The following is a 20,369-nucleotide window of genomic DNA, read 5'->3' as shown; positions in this document are numbered from 1 at the left end:
CAATTTGTTGTTTCTCTTTCTATTGCAGGTAAGAGATACTCAGAATCTCTTGCGGGCTCATTACTACCAGATTGGTTAGGTAAGTACCAAAAAATTTTGTTTTTTGTTCTTTACAAAATATTGTTTTTTGTATTTTAATTTTTGATATAAGTTTGTTTTTTGTTTAATATTTTTCATAACCCCCATTTTTTTGTATAAGTTGCTAATAATTAATTGAATGTATTAAATGTGTTTTTGAAAAACGAAAAATTATTTGGCAGAACAAAATATGTGTCTTGATTAGAAAAAATTGGAAATTTTTGAGTTCTATTCCCCAAACCCAAAAATAAAATCTTAATTGGCAAAATTTTTAGAAGAGCTTTTTGTATGAAAATACCCTACCCAGTGTTTTGGTTTTTGTGGTTATTGTTTGAAAAAGAAATCTTGTGGATTTTTTGCAAGTAAAACAATAACTCTATGATTTGTTTTTGTATACTTTTTATTGAAAGTTAAATTTTTGGTTTATTTAAAAATCATCAAGTCCCAGTCATATAAGGATATTAGCGCCCGAGAAAGCTAAGTTAAGACGCTTAAGTTATCAGAACTTCAAGGAGGTAAACGAGAATGTAAAAAAATGTTTATGTCTTGTGATAGATGTTGTGTCTTGTTGTTTTTTCCTTCCCCCTTTCTTATTTATGGAAATATAAATCTATATCAAATTCCTCTGAAAAAATAAAAAGAAAAAGCATGTGCATGTTCCCTAACTTCCCTTATAAAAATACATTATATATCCAAATTTCCCCCATCTTATAGGTGTACATATATTACACATATTTCAATATGAATATGAATACAGTGTTTAGTTTTCACACACTGCGAATTAGCAGATATTTTAACTAACAAACACCAGGCCAATCATATTACAACTACTTAATTTATACATATTACCTATTTGATGTTACATTGACACGCAATCCACAAATATTAAACATCAAATTTAACATTTCCATGTTTTTATGTATTTTCCCCTCTCTCTTTCTCTGTAAAAAACTGCAACATTTTCACGCATGCATTTTTCCAATTAGTTATGGCACACAGTGTGACTATTATTTATTAATTTTTAACTAGTTAAAAATGTCAGTATTTCTCAAATATTGGCGTCCAAAATGGAGCAGGGCTAGAGGGACTTCATTTTATTTTTTCCTAAAAAAGTCTTATATAAAAAGAATGGAAATAGGAATTAAATCAAATTAATCTTAGAATAATGATCGTCGACCTAATTGATAAAATTAAAATTAAAAAATAACTGTATTGGAGCCCAACATAAGGCCAGTCATTAAAATGTTTGCAAAATCATTTCCAACTTTGTATGAAGAAAAAACTGTACAATTTTAATTAGTACCGCGAAACTGATCAGAAATAATATATTAAATATGGACCAGTAGAGCAAGCGAACAATGTTCTGAAAGATGAACCGGCGCCTATCAACTAAAAAATGCAAATATCAAAAAAAAAAAAAAAAATAATTGATAAAATTAAAAGTAAATTGTATTGGCGCCCAACGTGGGGCCAGTCATTAAAATCGTTGCAAAAATACTTCCAACTTTTCCTGAAGAAAAAGAACTGTAAAATTTTGATTAGTACCTCGAAACTGACCAGAAGTTATAGACTAAATATGGCACAGCAGATCAAACGAACAATGTTCTGAATGATGAACGGCTAAGCAATGCTGAAATCAACTAAAAGAACGAACTGGTTCAGTAAAGGGAGTTTAACTAGAAACGGAATGCATTTAAGCATATTACACATTTGATAATTTTCAAGCTCATTTCTATGGAACCAAATTAAGTATCGTTGGAAAATTTCGCAACTTTGCAGGACTGAAACACATTTTCTAAAACTGAAAACTCTTAACCAAAGGGCATGGTTTTTACTTTTCACTCATGCAGTTTTCCAATTATTTGTGGCACACAGTTTCAATATTAGTTATTAATTTGCAATTAGTTAAAAATTACCTCATTTAACAAAATAAGTAATTTCGGAATTGGCGTCCAACGTGGGGAACAGGGACAACAAGGTCTTGGTTTTATTCCTTTTCTAGAAAAAGCAACAAATATTTAAAGAAAGATAAATATAAATTAACCATAAAAATAGTTTTCGACCTAACTGACAAAATTAAAAATAGTTATATTGGTGCCCAACACGGCGCCAATCAATAAAATTGCAACAGTATTTTTAATTTTGTCTTAAAAAACTCTAAAGACTTAACAATTTTTTTTTCGCCTGAAATTTTATATATGAACATATTTTTTTTTTGGTTACATTTTCTGAAAATTTGTAGTAATTAATTCATAAATGCTATTCGTTTACAAAAAATTATGGTTGAATTTTGAATGTAACATGTACCGCTCTACGCCCAGAAGGTCTTTGGTTCAATCCTTGACAATATAAATACATTTAAGGTGAGGCTTAAGTCCCTCAGCATAATGCCGGGTAAATTCCTGTTTAGGAGAAATATCTAAATTGGCGCCCAAGGTGAAATTTGTAATGAAACATAGATGGAACAATGTTCCTATAAATAAAATATATTTCCTTTTGCATTATTCATAACATTCCCTACAAACTGGAGATGATGTTTGAAGCCTGCCTTTTAAATTCTTCCCTACGTTTGCATTTTCGAAGTTGCCGTCATTTTATTTCTACTAAAGTCCCACTGTGTTGGCCACACATGTATGTACATAAATAGATTAAATTACATGCATTACAAAATTAAACAAACATTTGAGTGCAAATGTTTTAATATTTCATAAATACATAACACATAATTCAAATAAAATATGTTCACACTTTGTAAATCAAAATGTTATGATTTGTTGTAATTTAAAATTACAGAAAAACAACATTTGTGTCTTAGTGCATTACAAATAGTTAAATAATGTTACATTTATACATATACAAAAATATTTTTTTTTTGTAAAAGATACGACAATTTTTCTCATTTAAAAAAGTCTCTTCTCTATAACCACACATTTTTTCATTTCCAACCACACTCGCCCCTAGTGTATTGTGATTTCTATTTGCCAAAGGCCAAATCATAAACTATATTTTTGACATACAACACAATATACACACGTTTTCTGCTTTGGAATATATTACCAATCATTTATCACATGGCATTTACATTAAAATTTGTTGCTTTTTAATGACTTCCAGTTGAATGAAAGACGAAAAAGAAAACAACAAGTTTTTTATTCTTTTTTCTTTCAATTACACAGAAATAAATCGTTGTAAACAAGCAGTAATAAATAATAAATTGAAAATGTTTCTTACTTCCGGCGGAAAACTTTCGCACTTGTTTTTTGAAAAATAATTGTTGTTTTCATATTTCGCCTCCTGAATATAAACAAATCTTTGATTGTTTTGGATGGAATAGTGGAAATGTCAATAAAGAAATATTATTTTGAAGCCATGGAAAATCAAAGTATGGGGAATAATGAGGTGTGTCAGTATTGTTGATATACATTTGGGGATAACAAATAAAAGGGTATTGGTGTAGAAGTAGAGTTTAAATGTGACCTTAGATGAAAAGACCTCAATATAAATTAAAATTTTCATCGCTTCATTTTAAAAATTTAAAATAAATATGTATTTCTTTTTCATTATAAAATTTCTCAATTGAAGATTGTTTTTATTTTATTTGGAAATCCAGCCCTAATTCTCTGCAATTTAAACTCGTATACTCGCCTTTGTTGTCAACAAATAGTATTTCTTTTTCAATTTTTAATTCTTGGGCAATATTTTTGCAAATCTGCAATTTTTTATATTTATCGTTTGTTCTTATAGTTTTTTACAAATCTCATCTTTGTCATCCAACAACAAGGAAATAGCAGCGGAAATCTATAAACCTAGCAAAAAGGCATCTTCCAAAATAATTCATTTATTTAAATGCCCATACAAAGTAATAAAACTGTCTATGGCAAAACCAAGGCAATTTATTTCCTCAAAATTCCTGCATTTTTCTCTATCTTCTATATCCCAAAACCAAATTTATGATGATTTTATACTTATTAACAATGACTAGCAGCAGTAAACCTATCGATATAAATGAAAATCTTGGAAAATGACATCTATTAGTAGTTAAACAATAAATTATTTTCACATAGCACACACTCAATCCCAACAAAAAATAAAAACACCATAGAAACAAATTAAAGAAATTGCTTACCAACCAACAACAAAAAGCTTTCTCTCATTTACATTAAGAAAAAATAAACAAATAAAAACGTTAGCAAAATCTAATAAATATTCTACAGCTGTAAAACCAACAAAAACACACCTACGCCTATTGTATGATGAGATTTTGTCAACAGCTTTTTTCTGTTGAAATCCTGACAATTATTTGGTTTTTCATACATCTTTGGATCCATTAGAAAATTAATAATATTTTCTTTTAAAGAAATTTGTTCTTCCAACCACCACATCGCATCATACGTACATACATACATATGTGTATGCGGTTTTTATTTGTCTGTCGTCTATGTAGTTTGTATATTTTTATTTGGCATTAAATTATTGATTTTAGGGTGGCCGACCATGGCAATTTTAGCAAATAGAATTTAATCAATTTATTGCATATATTTCAGCAAAAATTGCCTTTATCGTTGAGGGTTGCTTTCCCTTATTTTTCCTCTTCATCTTCTTAAAGTGTTTAGCATTTTCGAGGCATTTTGTTGTCTTGGGGTTATAACGCTAATTTATTAAAAAGGGAAGAATTTCTTTAAATGTTAACAAAAGGGGTAGTAGGAAACAGTTTTGCATGTGAATTTTCCAAATTTTGCAATTTCATCAAAAATGTTTTGTTGTTTCCTACACACAGAAAATATAATTTATTTAACAATGAGGAAGGTTTAGCGGGACATATAAGCGATCATATAAGGTTTGTCAAAACGGGATTTTGGAGTACAATTGTTTGCCTTAAGAGAAGACCTAAATTAAATTCTAAATATTAGGGCAATATTTCAACCCTGATTGACAATTTTTGCCTGGAAATTTTTCTTGTAATAGGACCAATAAAATGATTGGCACATAAGTCATCAAGTAGAACCATTAAAAATAGTTACTCCATAACAGTATATTGGTTTCTATTATTTTCTAAAAACAAACTTCAATTATAAAACGAAAGAGAAAAAAAATAATTAAAATAAGTCTTCAAACATGAGCTTCGACCTTGTAGACAAAAGTAAAAAATATGGGGGCCCAACATGGGGCCAATCGTTAAAATTGTAGCAACAATGTTTCAAATTTCCAAATGTTTCCACTGCCTATGCGTCAAATAAATACTCATAAAGAAGGTTAACCCTGCAAAAACCTATAATATACTCGTAAACAGCATATTAGCCTTCGAACATAAGCTACGTCTTAATAGGCAAAAATAAAAATATTTGTATTGGCGGCCAACATGGAGTCAATCATTAAAATTGTTGTTACAATTTTCCAATTTTGTCTGGTGAAAAAAATCTAAAAATTTAACAAATGTTAGTAGCATGAAAATATTACTTAGGAACGATACATTTATACTTGTGGCACCATGTTATTACCTCAATCTCAAAATACAAAGAAAAAAATTATTTTTATTTCAATAATTATTTCTATTTCACCATTATTCCACTATTTTAAAAATAATATACATTGGTATGTCTACAAAGATCTTTCTAGCATAAATTCTGTCGTTTTATTTCATGAATCAAATACTTTACCTTCACAATCAAACAACTAATTATACATCCATCTATGAATCACTTGTATTGTTCGGCTTCTGATAGGGTTGGGAATGCTTTCGTATCATTATACATAAAATTTCTTCTGGACAGTTATGACGACTGAATAAACCAAGAATTGTGGTGTGTTGAACGCCATCTATACCAGTGTTAATCACCACTGGGCTCGCGAGCCGTGTCTGTGTGAACACACACAATCTCAATTGTTGTGAGTTTGAAAGTTGCTCTCACTACCGATCATCTTCTTTGTTTTAGCAATGATTTAACGCACACGATGTTTATCTAGAGCACAGCCGACCAAGAAGAGGGCACACCAAATTCTCAATATTTGCAACTTTTGACAGTGTGTTAGTAACGTTGTATGCACGCATACTGCAAAACAAAAACAATTCAAAACATTTGTGTGCTCTTTCGTTGCGTTCGGGTCGTGTGTGTGTGAATTGCCGAAAAACTTCGTATCTTTAACAATATCAAAGCACGACATTGATCTAGAGAGGGATAGATAATCTCGTGTGTGTGCCCAACACAAACGCAGCGGTTGAATTTGTTGTTGCTGGTGAACACTGATCTATACCTAAATGTAAATTCGTTGTTGTGAAAGAAATGTTTCAGCTTCGAGCCCCTGTCTGTTCATTGAATCGATCCAATTTGTAGAGTTGGGCAATCTCGTTCAATTGAACGATCCGGATCTCTGTTCTCGTTCAAAAACCAACGTGTGAAACTAATTATACGCAGTTTTGTCAAAGAAATTACCGGCGTCCATTGAACGACATAGTGATCCGGATCGTTCAATTGAACGAGATTGCCCAACTCTACCAATTTGTCCCGGTCCACACTAGAGTGATATCATTGAAAACATTTCATGAAATTAGGTGTTCTTAGATCGAGTTCCCCATTATAGCAATTTCATTATATTACTCTACTATGGAACTGAATATAGGGATGCATAATTTCACGAAATTTTTTCAATGAATTCACTCTAGTGTGGACCGGGACTTTATAGTATGAAAAAATTACAAGCTTGCTATGCCAATGCAATCAAGAGTCCAATAGCTTGAGAATCTTAAGAAAATTAAGTTTCTCTAACCTCCATATTGTATCTCACCTTAATGCCAATAGAAGTTCTTATGTAAAATACTTTCCACTTTTTACTGCTCATCTTGAAGCAGGAGACTTAATTGCTATAAATGTCTAAAACGTAAACGAGGGTCTATTGAACGCCATCTACACGTCAATACTTTATTCTAATTCGCCTTAATATAAAATGGAGACAAACTCTTTGTTACGAAAGAGATATTATATCTTATATACTCTCCCTGACCACTAATACAATGCCTGCATTACATCGCACTATCATGCACTTATTACTTTCTTATGGGCATTAATTATTAGTTACGACAAATGGATAAGCCAAAAATTTGTGGTATGCTGGACGCCATCTATACATAAATGTATATTCTTTGTCCATAGAATCGATCCAATTTGTAGTATAGAAAAATTACAGGGATGTCATCTAGAACTCAATCTTTTTGAGAATATCTATCATTTCACACGTTATAAATTGGGAATATACAGTAATTCCCACATTTTCTCTCACCAGTATGCCAATAAATATTCTATTCTAGATTTACACGTTTATACTGGTCATTAATTATCAAAGGATTTTTTAACTTTTGATCTGCTCATCTTGATTTTGAAGACAGACCTATTAGAAATAGACAATCCAGAAACGATGATGTGTTGACCGCCATCTATACGTCAATGCTTTGTTCCGATTCGAGTTAAATATTAGGGAGTCAAACTTTTTGTTACCAAAGAAATATTGTAACTTCTATCCGCTGCTATACTGATGTAATCTCGCTCAACAGCTCGATCTATCTCAAGTGAGGAAACACATTAGTATTTTGTTGTTGTTTATTGCCCCTGTATATAGTGTTTGGCAATGTCTTTGGCAGCACTACGCTAAACCAATGCCGTAGGTCTCAGTATTTTAACTGTATCTTGTTACGTATGTTACCATAAAATATTTATTATCTGTACATCAAGGCATTATTGATCAGTCATCACTTCAGAAAGAACCAATCGTATATAACACTTTTAAAGGAATTTAATCTTTCGATTTGAATATGAGACGCTCAAAAAAATCAAACTGACTATAAAGATTTAACCGCAACATTTTGAAATAAATACTAAAAAACTCCATATTGCATTGTTTTAGAATGTAGTATAATCTAGTATTATACAGGGCAATAGGGAGTTTCTTTAGTATTTTTTTTTTCAAAAGGTTCCGGATAGATCTTTATAGCCTGTTTGATTTATTTGAACATGTGGTGGTCTTTGTTCTGAGCGCCTCATATGAAAATTATCATTAATGGCCATTAATTTTGTCCATTCCCAAATAAACCTTAACCATTATACACTGTTCAAAATAAGTGTCTATATTGTAATTCAAATGATACGCAATATGTTACGATAACAAATATAGAGGCGTTGTTGTATGTACGAGACCTGTTAAAATAATACAAAAAAAATAAATAATATTATTAAGCGAAAAAATTAATAAACAAAGTATTTATTTAAAAACGGTTTGAGCTCAAAACTGTATTTTAAGCATTTAAAATCCGTTGAATTTTGCCTCGACGATTAAAATGGCTTAATACGTTAGCTCCACCTATTGGTGATAAAAAAACGAGTTTACAAAACGAAATGTAGAGGCGTTGTTTTATATCCGAAGCCTGTTAATATAAAAAAGCCAACAAATAACATTATTAGGGCACAAATTGATTAACAAAAAACTTCAAAAAGTTATTAAAAATATTTGTATTCAAAATTATATTTCACAACATTTAATATTCATTGATTATTGCCTGGGTGGTTAAAATCGCTTAACATGCTATGATATCGTAATAATAGAAGTTAACTCCATCTATTGAAAATTGTTGACAGTTGAGCTTTTATCTCCTTGTCACAAGTGCATAATAATTATCTAGAATCCTATTTTCTTTAAATTTCCTTAATATATTTTGTTAATTTCCTATTGTTAAATAACACTCAATAATATATCGCCAATGTACCATATTTGAAGTAAAACATTTTACCACACTTTTCGCCGTGTGCAACTACAAATACAGAATTCCGATGTTAATGACTTCATGAAAAAGTTTTACTTTAATTGGGCATAGCTTAGCTAAGCCTCCATTGCTTTGACTAAAAGAGGCACAAACAAATTATTTTCTAAGGAAACAAAGCAATTAAAAGGTATAAAGTATGGTTGAAAAGCAAAAGTACATACAACACATAAAGCCCAACAATTAACACTTCCAAATACCTTTAAGTAGTTTGCCTCCCCAACAAATTGTGAGTGGTGGCATACATTTTCCTTTTTCCAACCTTGGGGCATAGCCAATTAAAAGATACACAACAAAAGGGAGCAACAAACGAACATTTGTGGAAAACTTTCACCAAATGTATGTTCTTTTACTCCCAAATAAATACCAAGGCTCAGCACAAAATATGTATGTGTCCTTAAATCATTAGCTACGGCGTTATCACTTAATTCTTCTTTTTTTTCTTTTTGGACGGCCCTGAAAATAAATGCCATTTATCATTTATTATGGCCTGCTTTTGTTAAATTGCTAAAGAAAGAGAAGAAAAACGTGGCAAAACACGGGAAGAAATGTTTTAACGGCCCAGTTATTGATTTTCATGTTCTTTCTGTGTTTTGTTGGCCATTTTATTCCTCCTCCATTTTTATGTACATTCCTTTACATATATACGAAATAGCACAATTACCCAGTTACTAAAAATGTCGAAGTTAAGGCATTTATAACCATTTAACCAAACAATCAGCCAACCAACTACCTAACAAACCTTTCAATGCTGCCATTACTAACACAAGGGCCAGTAACTTTCGAAATGCTGGTGATGCCATTGAAACTACGAATAATGCGAGGGAGTGGTTGGTTGATTGTTGTACAAAAAGGGTCTCTTTTTGGAGCTTCTGTAAAGGATTTACATAAAAGCAATTTTTTGCAAATTCAGCAGATGAAAGCATATAAATTTTATTTGATTTATGTGTTTTCTCTGTTAAAAACAATTCACAAACATACATTACTAACTTATATACACAAACACACAAAATGTATATGTATTCATTGGAGTTTTATATAGAAACCCGAAAAAAAAACTTGTGCCAAAGAATAGTGGTGTAGCGGCAAACAAGAGAGGAGGCTTTATGAAAACAAAAGCAACCCAGCATACCTTTTAATGGGAGGTTTTTATTTCAAATGAATGAAGGCGTAAATGTTTGAATAAATGCATGTATATATAAATGTACAAAAATTAATACAGTGATTCAAAAAAGTGTATGTAGACCAATCATGCTCTTTGGATTCGGCGGTAGAGAGTAGTTTATATCATATCAATGATCAAAGAATAGAATACGACTAAAACGGGACATTGGTCACAATTAGAATGGGTGTGGATGACTTTTTGATTTTTTATCAAAAATTACTCCCTGTTGCACTAATGACGTTTATTTCATTTAAATATTGAAAAAGATCCCACACAAAACAACTTCCAAATGATTTTTTATATAATTTTTTAATAGTTCCAATCACCTTATGTGTTAGTTTTTATGCAATCTTAAAAAATAATTAATCAAAATATGATACAGGGAAACGAGGTTATAAAAAAGTCACCACCCTAATATATATAGCATGAAATTGGCAATTTGTCAAATTATTTTGTTATTTATTCCATTTCTAAAGTATTTATTACAAAACATATTCTTCCAATACTTTTTAACTGCCTTAACTAAAAAAGGCTATGACCAAAATAACCATATTTAGAATTTTTAAAATTGTTTTGAAATCCACTTCCAAATTATTTTGATATCCCCTCTCCAAAATATTTATTCTATAATAAAATATATTGCTGCAATTCTAATTAATTAACTTATAATAAGACTTTGGTCTCAGGAACCATATAAAACATTATTCCACAATATCCCATACGGGACAAGGGAGACTTCTCTCATATCAATGAGTGCACCCCGATTCATATTTAGCTCAATGATGTGGGATATACTGTTTATCGCGGAGTCCGAACGGCGTGTCTTAAGACACCACTTGTGAAGAAGTTTTTCAAGGCTGAAATACTCAGGAAATGTCGCCAACATTACTGAGGGGTATTTTGCCACCGTTGAAAAATGTTTGATGTTGCCTGGCCGGGGAATCGAACCACCGACCTTCTGCGTGCAAGGCGCGCCTGCATACCATTGCACCACGGTGGCACCATATATTGTATGAATAAAATTATTGGAACTTTATAATAAGATATTTGATTGCTGCAAATATATTTTGGTGTACACCATAATTATTATGCATTTCTATTATGTTTTCTATATATCTCAGCTTTTCTTCCTGAAAACTATTTTTAAAATCCATTTAGCATTTGAAATATGTTTTGACAAATAATTTTCAACACTACAGTAACTATAATGACCTTTATTTGTTGTACAAAAAGTTTCTAAAGAAAATCCTGATTTGGAATCCTTTTTGGAAAAGGCCAAAAACACACACACATAGAAATAAAAAATGAAATAAAATCATGGAAAATATATTACACGCAAAAATAACAGCTCTCACTAACACACATACACACAGATATTACATACCTACATACAGTATCGGCCAAAACTAAAGCACCCCCTCAGTAAATTTGTTTGAAATGATAATTTTTTTATGAAAACTAAATTATAAATTTATATTTTATTTTTCTTTTTATTTATTTATATCTTTATAATTGGAAAATACAAAAATAAGGAATTCAGAATTTAATACACAAAAGTTAAAATTCAAAAAATATTTTAGGTCGCAAATATAAGCGGACAAAACTAAAGCACCCCCCAATTTGAGGTACAACAAAAACTATTAAAATCAATATTTCGTTGCGTATCCTCTATTCTGAATGACACAATCTTCTTCTTTTTGGTATAGACGATACTAAATTATTAATTACTGCAGGCGAAATAATTGGTTTTCGGAAAATTTATCTTATATCCTCAAAATACTGAAAATCGGAAGGTACCGTTATATGGGGGCTATACCCAAACGTGGACCCAGGTCCACGATTTTTGGTGGATATGTTTTGTGACCACTAAGAACCCTAAGTACCAAATTACAGTTAATTTAGTAGGAAAATGTGGCTTAAATATCCGAAATACCGAAGATCGGAAGGTACCGCTATAAGGGGGCTATACCAAAACATTAGCCGATATTGTTAATATTCATCAAAAAATGATGCTACAGCATCCACTAGTCAAATACAATACGCTGACGTTTAAAAATTAGCAAAAGAACGATTTGCAGAAGAACGATAGACGCCGGTTTATTCAGTCGACGACCAGCAATAGAAACCTTTCATATCGACTAAAAATGAAGGAGCCAGACTGACTTTCGCCAAGACCCATTTGAACTGTTTTCCGATGGATCTATGTTTAATTTAAAGTATTCAGATGGTAAAAGGCTTGGACCAAATGGGCAACCGTTAAATCCTAAATATTGCAAAGGCGCTGTAAAACATGGTTTTTTGCTGGTCGTCGACTGAAAAAGCCGGCGTCTACCGTTCTTTTGAAATTCGTCCTTTTGCTAATTGTTAAACCTAAGGGATTTAGTATTTGACCAGAGAATGCTGTAGCATCATTTTTGGATGAATATGAACAATATCGGCTAATGTTTTGGTATAGCCCCCTTAAGCGGTACCTTCCGATCTTCGGTATTTCGGATATTTAAGCCACATTTTCCTACTAAATTAGCTGTAATTTGGTACTTAGGGTTCTTAGTGGTCACAAAACATATCCACCAAAAATCGTGGACCTGGGTCCACGTTTGGGTATAGCCTCCATATAACGGTACCTTCCGATTTTCAGTATTTTGAGGATTTAAGCTAAATTTTCCGAAAATCAATTATTTCGGCCGCAGTAATTAATAATTTAGTATCGTCAATACCAAAAAGATGTGATTGTGTCATCCAGAATAGGGGATAAGCAACGAAATATTGATTTCAATAGTTTTTCCTGTACCTCAAATGGGAGGTGCTTTAGTTTTGTCCGCTTATATTCGCGACCTAAACTGTTTTTTGAATTTTAACTTTTGTTTATTAAATTCTGATCTCCTTATTTTTGTATTTTTCAATTATAAAGACATAAATAAATAAAAAGAAAAATAAAAAATTAATTTATAATTTAGTTTCCATAAAAAAATTATCATTTCAAAAAAATTTACTGAGGGGGTGCTTTAGTTTTGGCCGATACTGTATTTAAAACAACCGCTCCTAGTAATCCTTTATAGGACTTTTTAAAGGAAATTTATACCGAAAACCAAATAAACATTGAAGCAACAACAAAAACAACAGAAAAAGCCTGGAGAAATTTAAGTAAAATCAACCAACTGTGAAATATAGAACAAAGCTCCAAAAACATTGACATAACCAAGCAAACATTTTGGACAAGCAAATGCGACAAATTAAATAGCAATTAAAATCAGGAACTAACAGCATACTTACATTAGATGTTCAGCGGGTTAATCAGGTTGTGATGATTTATTTCATGTATATACAATCGATTTTCGGAGATCTATTTGCTCGGTTGTAGGTGAAGACAGATAAATCTCAAAGCTCTAACCCAAGCCCTAATAATGTACCTAGCCTCCCAGGCCCTGATTTGAAACCAAACAAAATATTAATTTTGGTATTTGATGGCTTATAAAATACAACATCTTTTTTATCTCCAAAGATACTTTTCCTCTCAAAGAAAAAAATTTTATAAGAAAAAAAAAATAATTTTTCTTATCAGCAAATTTTTTATTTATTTCATTCACAGTATTTTTTTAGATTATTTTCGGGTCTCCCTCCATCTTCTTCTTGTTGTTGTTGATAAGAAATATTCAAATAATTTATGGCGTTCGTTAGACATCATTTGCTATTTTACATCTTTATAGTATGAGACAACAACAACAACACCGTCACCGTTAAATAGTTCCTGCTGGCAGTTGGCATAGTAGTAGTCGGTCGATGTGCGTGTGTGTCTAATTTCTTGAAATATAATTTGGTATGCTGGGCTTGAATAAGCAACCAACCAACCCACCATCTATCCATACCCCCGTCTCTCTGGCAAGCAACGAAAAAGTAAAATGCCCCAATTTTTTCTGCTACATTTTTAGGGTTTGTTCTGGTTCTACATTTTTGTTCTTTCTTTGCCTCGCTTATAACTCATTCAACTGCAAATGCCAATGAACGTACGAAGATAGAGAGAGAAAACACACAAATTCGAACATCGTTCTTTTTTCATGTTCCGTGTATAACACATTTATCATAGGTCTTGAGTCTTCGTCGTCATCGTAAACACACGCATTTATTCCCATAAAACCCCATTAAAACACATTGTTATACCCAAATATGGTGTCATGGATGGAGATGGAGGGGAGTATGTATTTGGAACACACAGCCTGACATCCATACGTATATTTAATGCAAGCCCATATAAATGTTATGCTGTATCACATTCATTATACACATACGAACATAATTCATAGCTGCGCTAAACCTCCAAAATTTTGTATTTTTCGTTGATAAAGTAATCTTTAAATCATTAGGTACACTGTGAGAAAAATTTGAAAAGGGAATTTCATAAAACTGCAGATAACGGTAATATGTTATTCAAGGGTCCACATAATAAAACTGACTTTTGACTCCTCACAGATTTTGGCATAAGGAAAGAAATGTATGACCATGTTCCTTTTATGACACTGAAATACTCAAAATACATACTTCAAATAGGACAATTCTGTTATTCTAGAAGGCACATTTCTGTTTACAGGATGCTGAGAATTGGAAATCTTTAATTATGGAGAATGCGATTAGTGACTGACTATTACTGTTATATTAGAAAATGTATTGTACTGGGCAAAGGTGTAAAATAATGGCGAGATATTGGAAATTCTTCTTAGAACAAAACACAAAATTGTCAAATTGAGTTATTTTCCAAAACGCCATCTATACTTAACTTTATCTTCGAAATATAATATCACCGGTCTACTTTTAGGTGGAATATCTTAACAAATAACTAGTGGATTAAAAGTGTTTTCAAGCAAACTTAAGTTTGCGACTTTTACCAGACCGAAGAAATCAACAAAAAACCTGGAAATAAATTTAAAAAAACTAATAAAATTGTAATTTAAATAAATTCGATTTTTTTTAAGTCAAAATAGATATACCAAAAACTCATCATATGTTTTTATTTAAAAACAATGAAACTATTGGGCCAAAGTTGAACGATAACCCAGAGTTATTGGAAATTCATTCTAGAACAACACAAAAAATTAATTTCGTAATGCTGTCCCTATGTTAGATTTTCTTGGAAGGACAATATCACTGGCATGCTTTTAGGCGGAATATTTAAATAAATAATTACTGAGTATTTTGAAATAAACTTAATCCTGAGATTTGTACAAGCCTGTAGAATAGGGTTATGAATTTCTTACAACCCCGTATCCCTGTATGATATTTTGATGAGTTTTTACCTAAGATTACATAGAATCTTAATTATAAAATGATTCGATAAAAAAGCTTCCACACAAAAAGCTTTTAAAGTTTTTATTTTTCAGAACTTTTGACTATTTTTTAAAGTCAATGTAAGCAGATATTTAACTGAAAACAAGGTATAAGGGCACACGACATGACCAAACTGACGAAACCGTTTATTTCTCACTAATTTTATCATCGTATTAATACATATATATCTTTTTTTTTTTCTTATATATAACTTTATTTCATATATCATAAAAATTAAAAATTCAATATTTAAACGGAATAAAAGTTATTTTTTAAAATTATTTCTCATTGGAATCGAGCTTAATGATCAATAATGCAAGTGAAAAAGGAAAGATTCGAACCCACACACCCACCACTATGTGACATGCATGTTTCGCCTTCAGTAAAGGCTCTTCAGACATATCGGTGTGGCTTCGCTGTCCTCGAACTTTTCTTCTTTCAAACGCATTTTGTTTTGTTTTTTACAACAACAATGGGGTTTTCCCATTTAATTGTGCTTTCATGACAAATGCTTAGCGCTGCTGCCTTTGAAAGTAAAGAGTTTGGCTTTGAACGCTAACACGCCATGACAATACTTTTTTCCTGTGTTTTTCAAGGACGTGGGTTCAAACCCCACTCTGGCTCAGTTGATGTTATTTATTTGAAAATGTTGCCTTTTTAGGCGAAGATCATTTTTAGTATAATTTTTTTAATTAATTTTTCATTTGAATCGAGCTTAATAATCAATAATGCAAGTGAAAAAGGAAAGCCGACGATTCGAACCCACATACCCACCACTAGGATGAATGACATTTTAGGCATCAATAGGCAAAAGTTCATTCATTCTCACTACAGGAAATCATTTTTGAGAAAAAGTGTTAAAAAGTCATAACCCTACTGTAGAACTATCAAAAAAACTGAGAAAAAAATTAAGAAATCAATAAAATTTTAAATTAAATAAATCTGAAATTTTTGTTAAGAAAAATTTATTAAAATGAAAATAGAAAATATTTCAGCAGCTACGTAATTAGAGGAATGAAATTGAAATATATGTAACATATTCCATGGATATCAGGGTTGATAATCTAGATACTGAAAGCAGTTGTATCTTCCCTTTTTGCCAGTCAAGCAATTTTAAATTCTTGATGGCTTTTAAGGAACGTCACTGCTGAAAATAAAGACGACGCAGTGCTTTTGCTGATTATTTTCAAATTAAGTATCGGCATCCTTACAAAAATATTCAACAAAATGTTGACACAATTGAATGAGCATTTTAACAAGAATATTTAATAGTTATGATTACTGATCACCTACCCCAAAAATCGACCAATATTCGCCCAAAACCCTTGCGTTCTGTTTCATAACGCCATCTTTACGTCAAGATTAAGTGTAAGGCCGCTAGCATAATTTTAGGCGGAATATTTAAGCAAATAATTAAAAGACTAAGCTTTTCCAAAACAACCTTAAAATTGGGATTTGCACAAGCCTAATAAAAACAGAGAAACAAGATAAATAAAATTGAAATTTAGTATATTTGAATTTTTTTTAAAAAAATTAATAAAAACACCTGAATAAAAATTACATAAAACACATCAGTAGTGGAATTCAGTAACTCATTTTTCGAGTTACCGACAAATATCGGTAAAATTAAAATGCTTATAATTTCTGTAATTAACGAAATTTTTCGGTAACTTAACAACCAAAATAAAGCTGTTGTAAAATCCAACCGATAGCAAGAGTGTTGTCAACTTTTATTGATACATTTCATTCATAATTTTGCGTTTTAATGTTAGCGATTTTTGTCGGTAACTCAAAAAATGAGTTACAGAATTTCACTACAGGAAGCATACTAGGGCATGGAATGATAACTCAGCAGCTACGTAATTACTGGGATAGAGTTGAAATATATGTAACAGATTCCGGGTATATCGGGGTTACACTCTATATCCAGAAAGCAGTTCTGTCTTCCCTCTTTATCAGTCAGGCAATTTAAAATTCTTAATGGCAATCACTACTTAATATAAAGATGACAAAGTCCTTTTACTGGTTGTATTCGAATTAAATTTGGTTTGGTTATGTTCGAATTAAATTTGGGCATCCTTAAAAGAATTTCAAAAAAAAAATCTTGACACAATTAAATGAACTTTTTAATAATAACATTAAATAGTAGTTATGGTAACTCTGGTTTAAATGTGGACCAATGTTCTCCAAACAAAAATCTTGTACTATATATCATAACGTCATCTATACGTCAGATTATGAGAATTTCACTGGAATACTTTTAGGCGGAATATTTAAAAAAATAGTTATTGGACTTGGAGATTTTCCAAATGAACTTAAGATTGGGACTTGCATGAGCCTGGGGATTTGAACTATTTTCTAAAATTTCCTCGCACTCTGAATGCCTAAGTTAATATTTTATTGAGTAAAAAGAACAGACTTCATTCAAAGATATGAGAGGAATCTGCTCTCTACTTTTTAGATAATAAACTGTGATTGAAAATAAATCGCAGATATTTTAATTGGAATAATATGAATGTATAATTTTTTGTCCGATATCTAAACAAGTTTCCATTGCACTTGGAATAGAGACTGATAGATGATCATTATCAGTAGATAAGTCCTGAAAGGCACATTTTTCTAAGTGTACTTATATAAAAGCTCTGCTTTTGTTTCGCCTTAGATTGGTTTCTTTCAAAACCCTCAAATTTCAAAGCCAAGAACGAAAATGATCTTAAACTAACGTCATCTTTTAGAAATAATAGGAAAACAGAAAGCTCTTTTTTGAAAAACGAAAAAGCTTTAATCGTTTAAAAAAGGAAAATTATTTGAGAAATGTTATGGAAGGTTGAACTTGATATCACGATTATCTGTGACCATCTTTCCTATGAAAAGTAATCTGTGCATTTTTTGAATAATATGACTTACTAGAAGGGAATTGCTTTACAGCCGAAAACGGAAACCAACATCCAGAAAAAATAGTTTATTTGGGAAATTTTGTTAAATGCCAAAAAATTAGTGAATGAAATTTATATTTACTATTTTACATCTAATTAGATTTATATACTAACATTACATTTATGAGGTTCTGTTAAACGATTTTCATTTTTCTTTAACCAAAAAAAAAATATGTATTTGAAAAAAAAATTAAAAAATAACCCTGCAGCTTCTCTTATGAAGTATGTATGTATTTAAAATTAAATAATTAACTACCATTCATCCATCTATCCCCCCTTTTCCTTTGCCTCTGAACATTTTTGTATTTATTTTGCCTACATATGACACTTTTCAGGTACAAATGGTCTACGAAGACGTGGTCGCCAAACATATACCCGCTATCAAACACTTGAACTAGAGAAAGAATTCCACACCAATCACTATCTAACCCGCCGACGAAGAATTGAAATGGCTCATGCTCTCTGCCTGACAGAAAGACAAATTAAGATTTGGTTCCAGAATCGACGAATGAAATTGAAAAAAGAAATTCAGGCCATTAAAGAATTGAATGAACAAGAGAAACAGGCACAAGCTCAAAAAGCGGCAGCAGCGGCGGCGGCAGCGCAACATTTAGGCGAATAAAATTAGGAAAAAATTATAAATTATTATTATAATTATAGTATGCAGCATAATGATAATAATAATAATATAAATAGAGGAGATGAAGAGCATAAATGTTATAGTAATGGGTGGTGGTGGAGGCAACAGCAGTAGCAGCAGCAGTGTGATCAGCAACAACAACAACGCCACTGAAGATGGTGATGTCAACATATAGTATTTTCATCAGCAGCCAGCCAGCCATATAGTTTGTCAAGTGTTTAAGGGCCCAACAATTGGAAATAAATGGTAAGAGTTTTTAAACAAAATTTCAATCAAAACAATTTTTAACAAAATTGTTTCCTGTTTTTTATTTTCAGCATTTTCACCCTAAAATCGTAAACTGTGAACTTTAAAAGATCTCCCAAAACAAGGAAAAGAAATTTTTCTCTGAAAATCGATACCCACCCCTACCCATCCACATAATCAACACACATACGTAACTGAAATAAATCACAACCCCCTAAGGCCCAGTGTAAGGATATTCGCCATTTGCATTTGTTGTTACTGAGAACTCACTCTCTCTCACTCAAACACACACACAATAAGACACCCATACCTACTACTACTACTTACTCATTTTAATTGATCTTACAAAGAAACAAGTAAAACAAAAAAATGAAATGAAATCTTCTCTTTTAGGTTTAATCTTTAAAATCTAAACAAAAAACAACTAAATGATACTATATTGTATACTTAAAACGAAAAAGTTTATAAAAGAAACCGAAAAGAAAAAAACTTAAGAAAAAAAGAAGTAAAAACCCAGAAAAGCGAAAAAAAGAAAACTCAAACTCTCTCAACTTAATTGCAATTTTTGTTTGCTTTAAATTAATTTATTATTATTTTTACAAAAACAAAAAAAGTAAATACATTATTTGGCATATTACATGCCCATATAAATAGTTGCTATAGTTTAAGAGTAAATATAATATACGTAATTTAAAACTACAACAACAAGAAAAAAAGAAAAAAAACTAAAACAAACCTGTGCAAATTATTTTAGTTAATTTTTTTTAATTTTTATTAAGTTTAATATTTTATTTTTATTAGTTTTAAAATAAATGTTATAAATAAATTACAAAATTCCCTTATTCTAAAACCTCCTCTCCCTTTCTCCCCCCAAGAAAAATGATACTTTTCGTATACTGTTGATATTTAATAGAATTTTATTATAACGAAAGTAAAAAAAAAACAAAAATCTTAATTTGTGTAAAAGAAATGAACCTAATTATACTCTTTAAAACCCCCTCTATTGCTATACTTTTGTACATTAATTTTTTCCCCTCTATTATAGCTTTTTGTTTAGCATAAAATTATTATTATAATTAATTAAATTCTATTTTTTCCTTTTTGTTGTTTTTAAGTAAAACTAAAACATTAATTTGTTTAATGTTTTGCTTTTTTACTTGAGAAATTTTTACGTTTTTT

General features: G+C 30.9%; 1 protein-coding gene across 3 annotated transcripts in view; it reads left to right on the top strand.

Moving 5' to 3' along the window:
* Ubx (Ultrabithorax) overlaps positions 1–20,139 on the top strand; it is a 95,944-nt gene extending 75,805 nt beyond the window's left edge. For 2 of the 3 annotated variants that reach the window (XM_073958727.1, XM_073958726.1), the window contains 3 exons: positions 29–79; positions 18,640–19,190; positions 19,262–20,139. In XM_073958727.1, the coding sequence (XP_073814828.1) occupies positions 29–79; positions 18,640–18,926 (338 nt within the window). In that variant the 3' untranslated portion in view covers positions 18,927–19,190; positions 19,262–20,139. The remainder of the gene's footprint in view (positions 1–28; positions 80–18,639; positions 19,191–19,261) is intronic. The other variant, XM_073958728.1, reaches the window with a different exon arrangement.
* The last annotated feature ends 230 nt before the right edge of the window (positions 20,140–20,369 follow it).

The sequence above is a fragment of the Musca autumnalis genome, unplaced genomic scaffold, assembly GCF_047663935.1.
Source record: "Musca autumnalis isolate F117 unplaced genomic scaffold, ASM4766393v1 scaffold_1, whole genome shotgun sequence".
NCBI classification, from domain to species: domain Eukaryota; kingdom Metazoa; phylum Arthropoda; class Insecta; order Diptera; family Muscidae; genus Musca; species Musca autumnalis.
The sequence above is the reverse complement of the archived record's forward strand: the minus strand, read 5'-3'. Positions and strand labels throughout refer to the sequence as shown.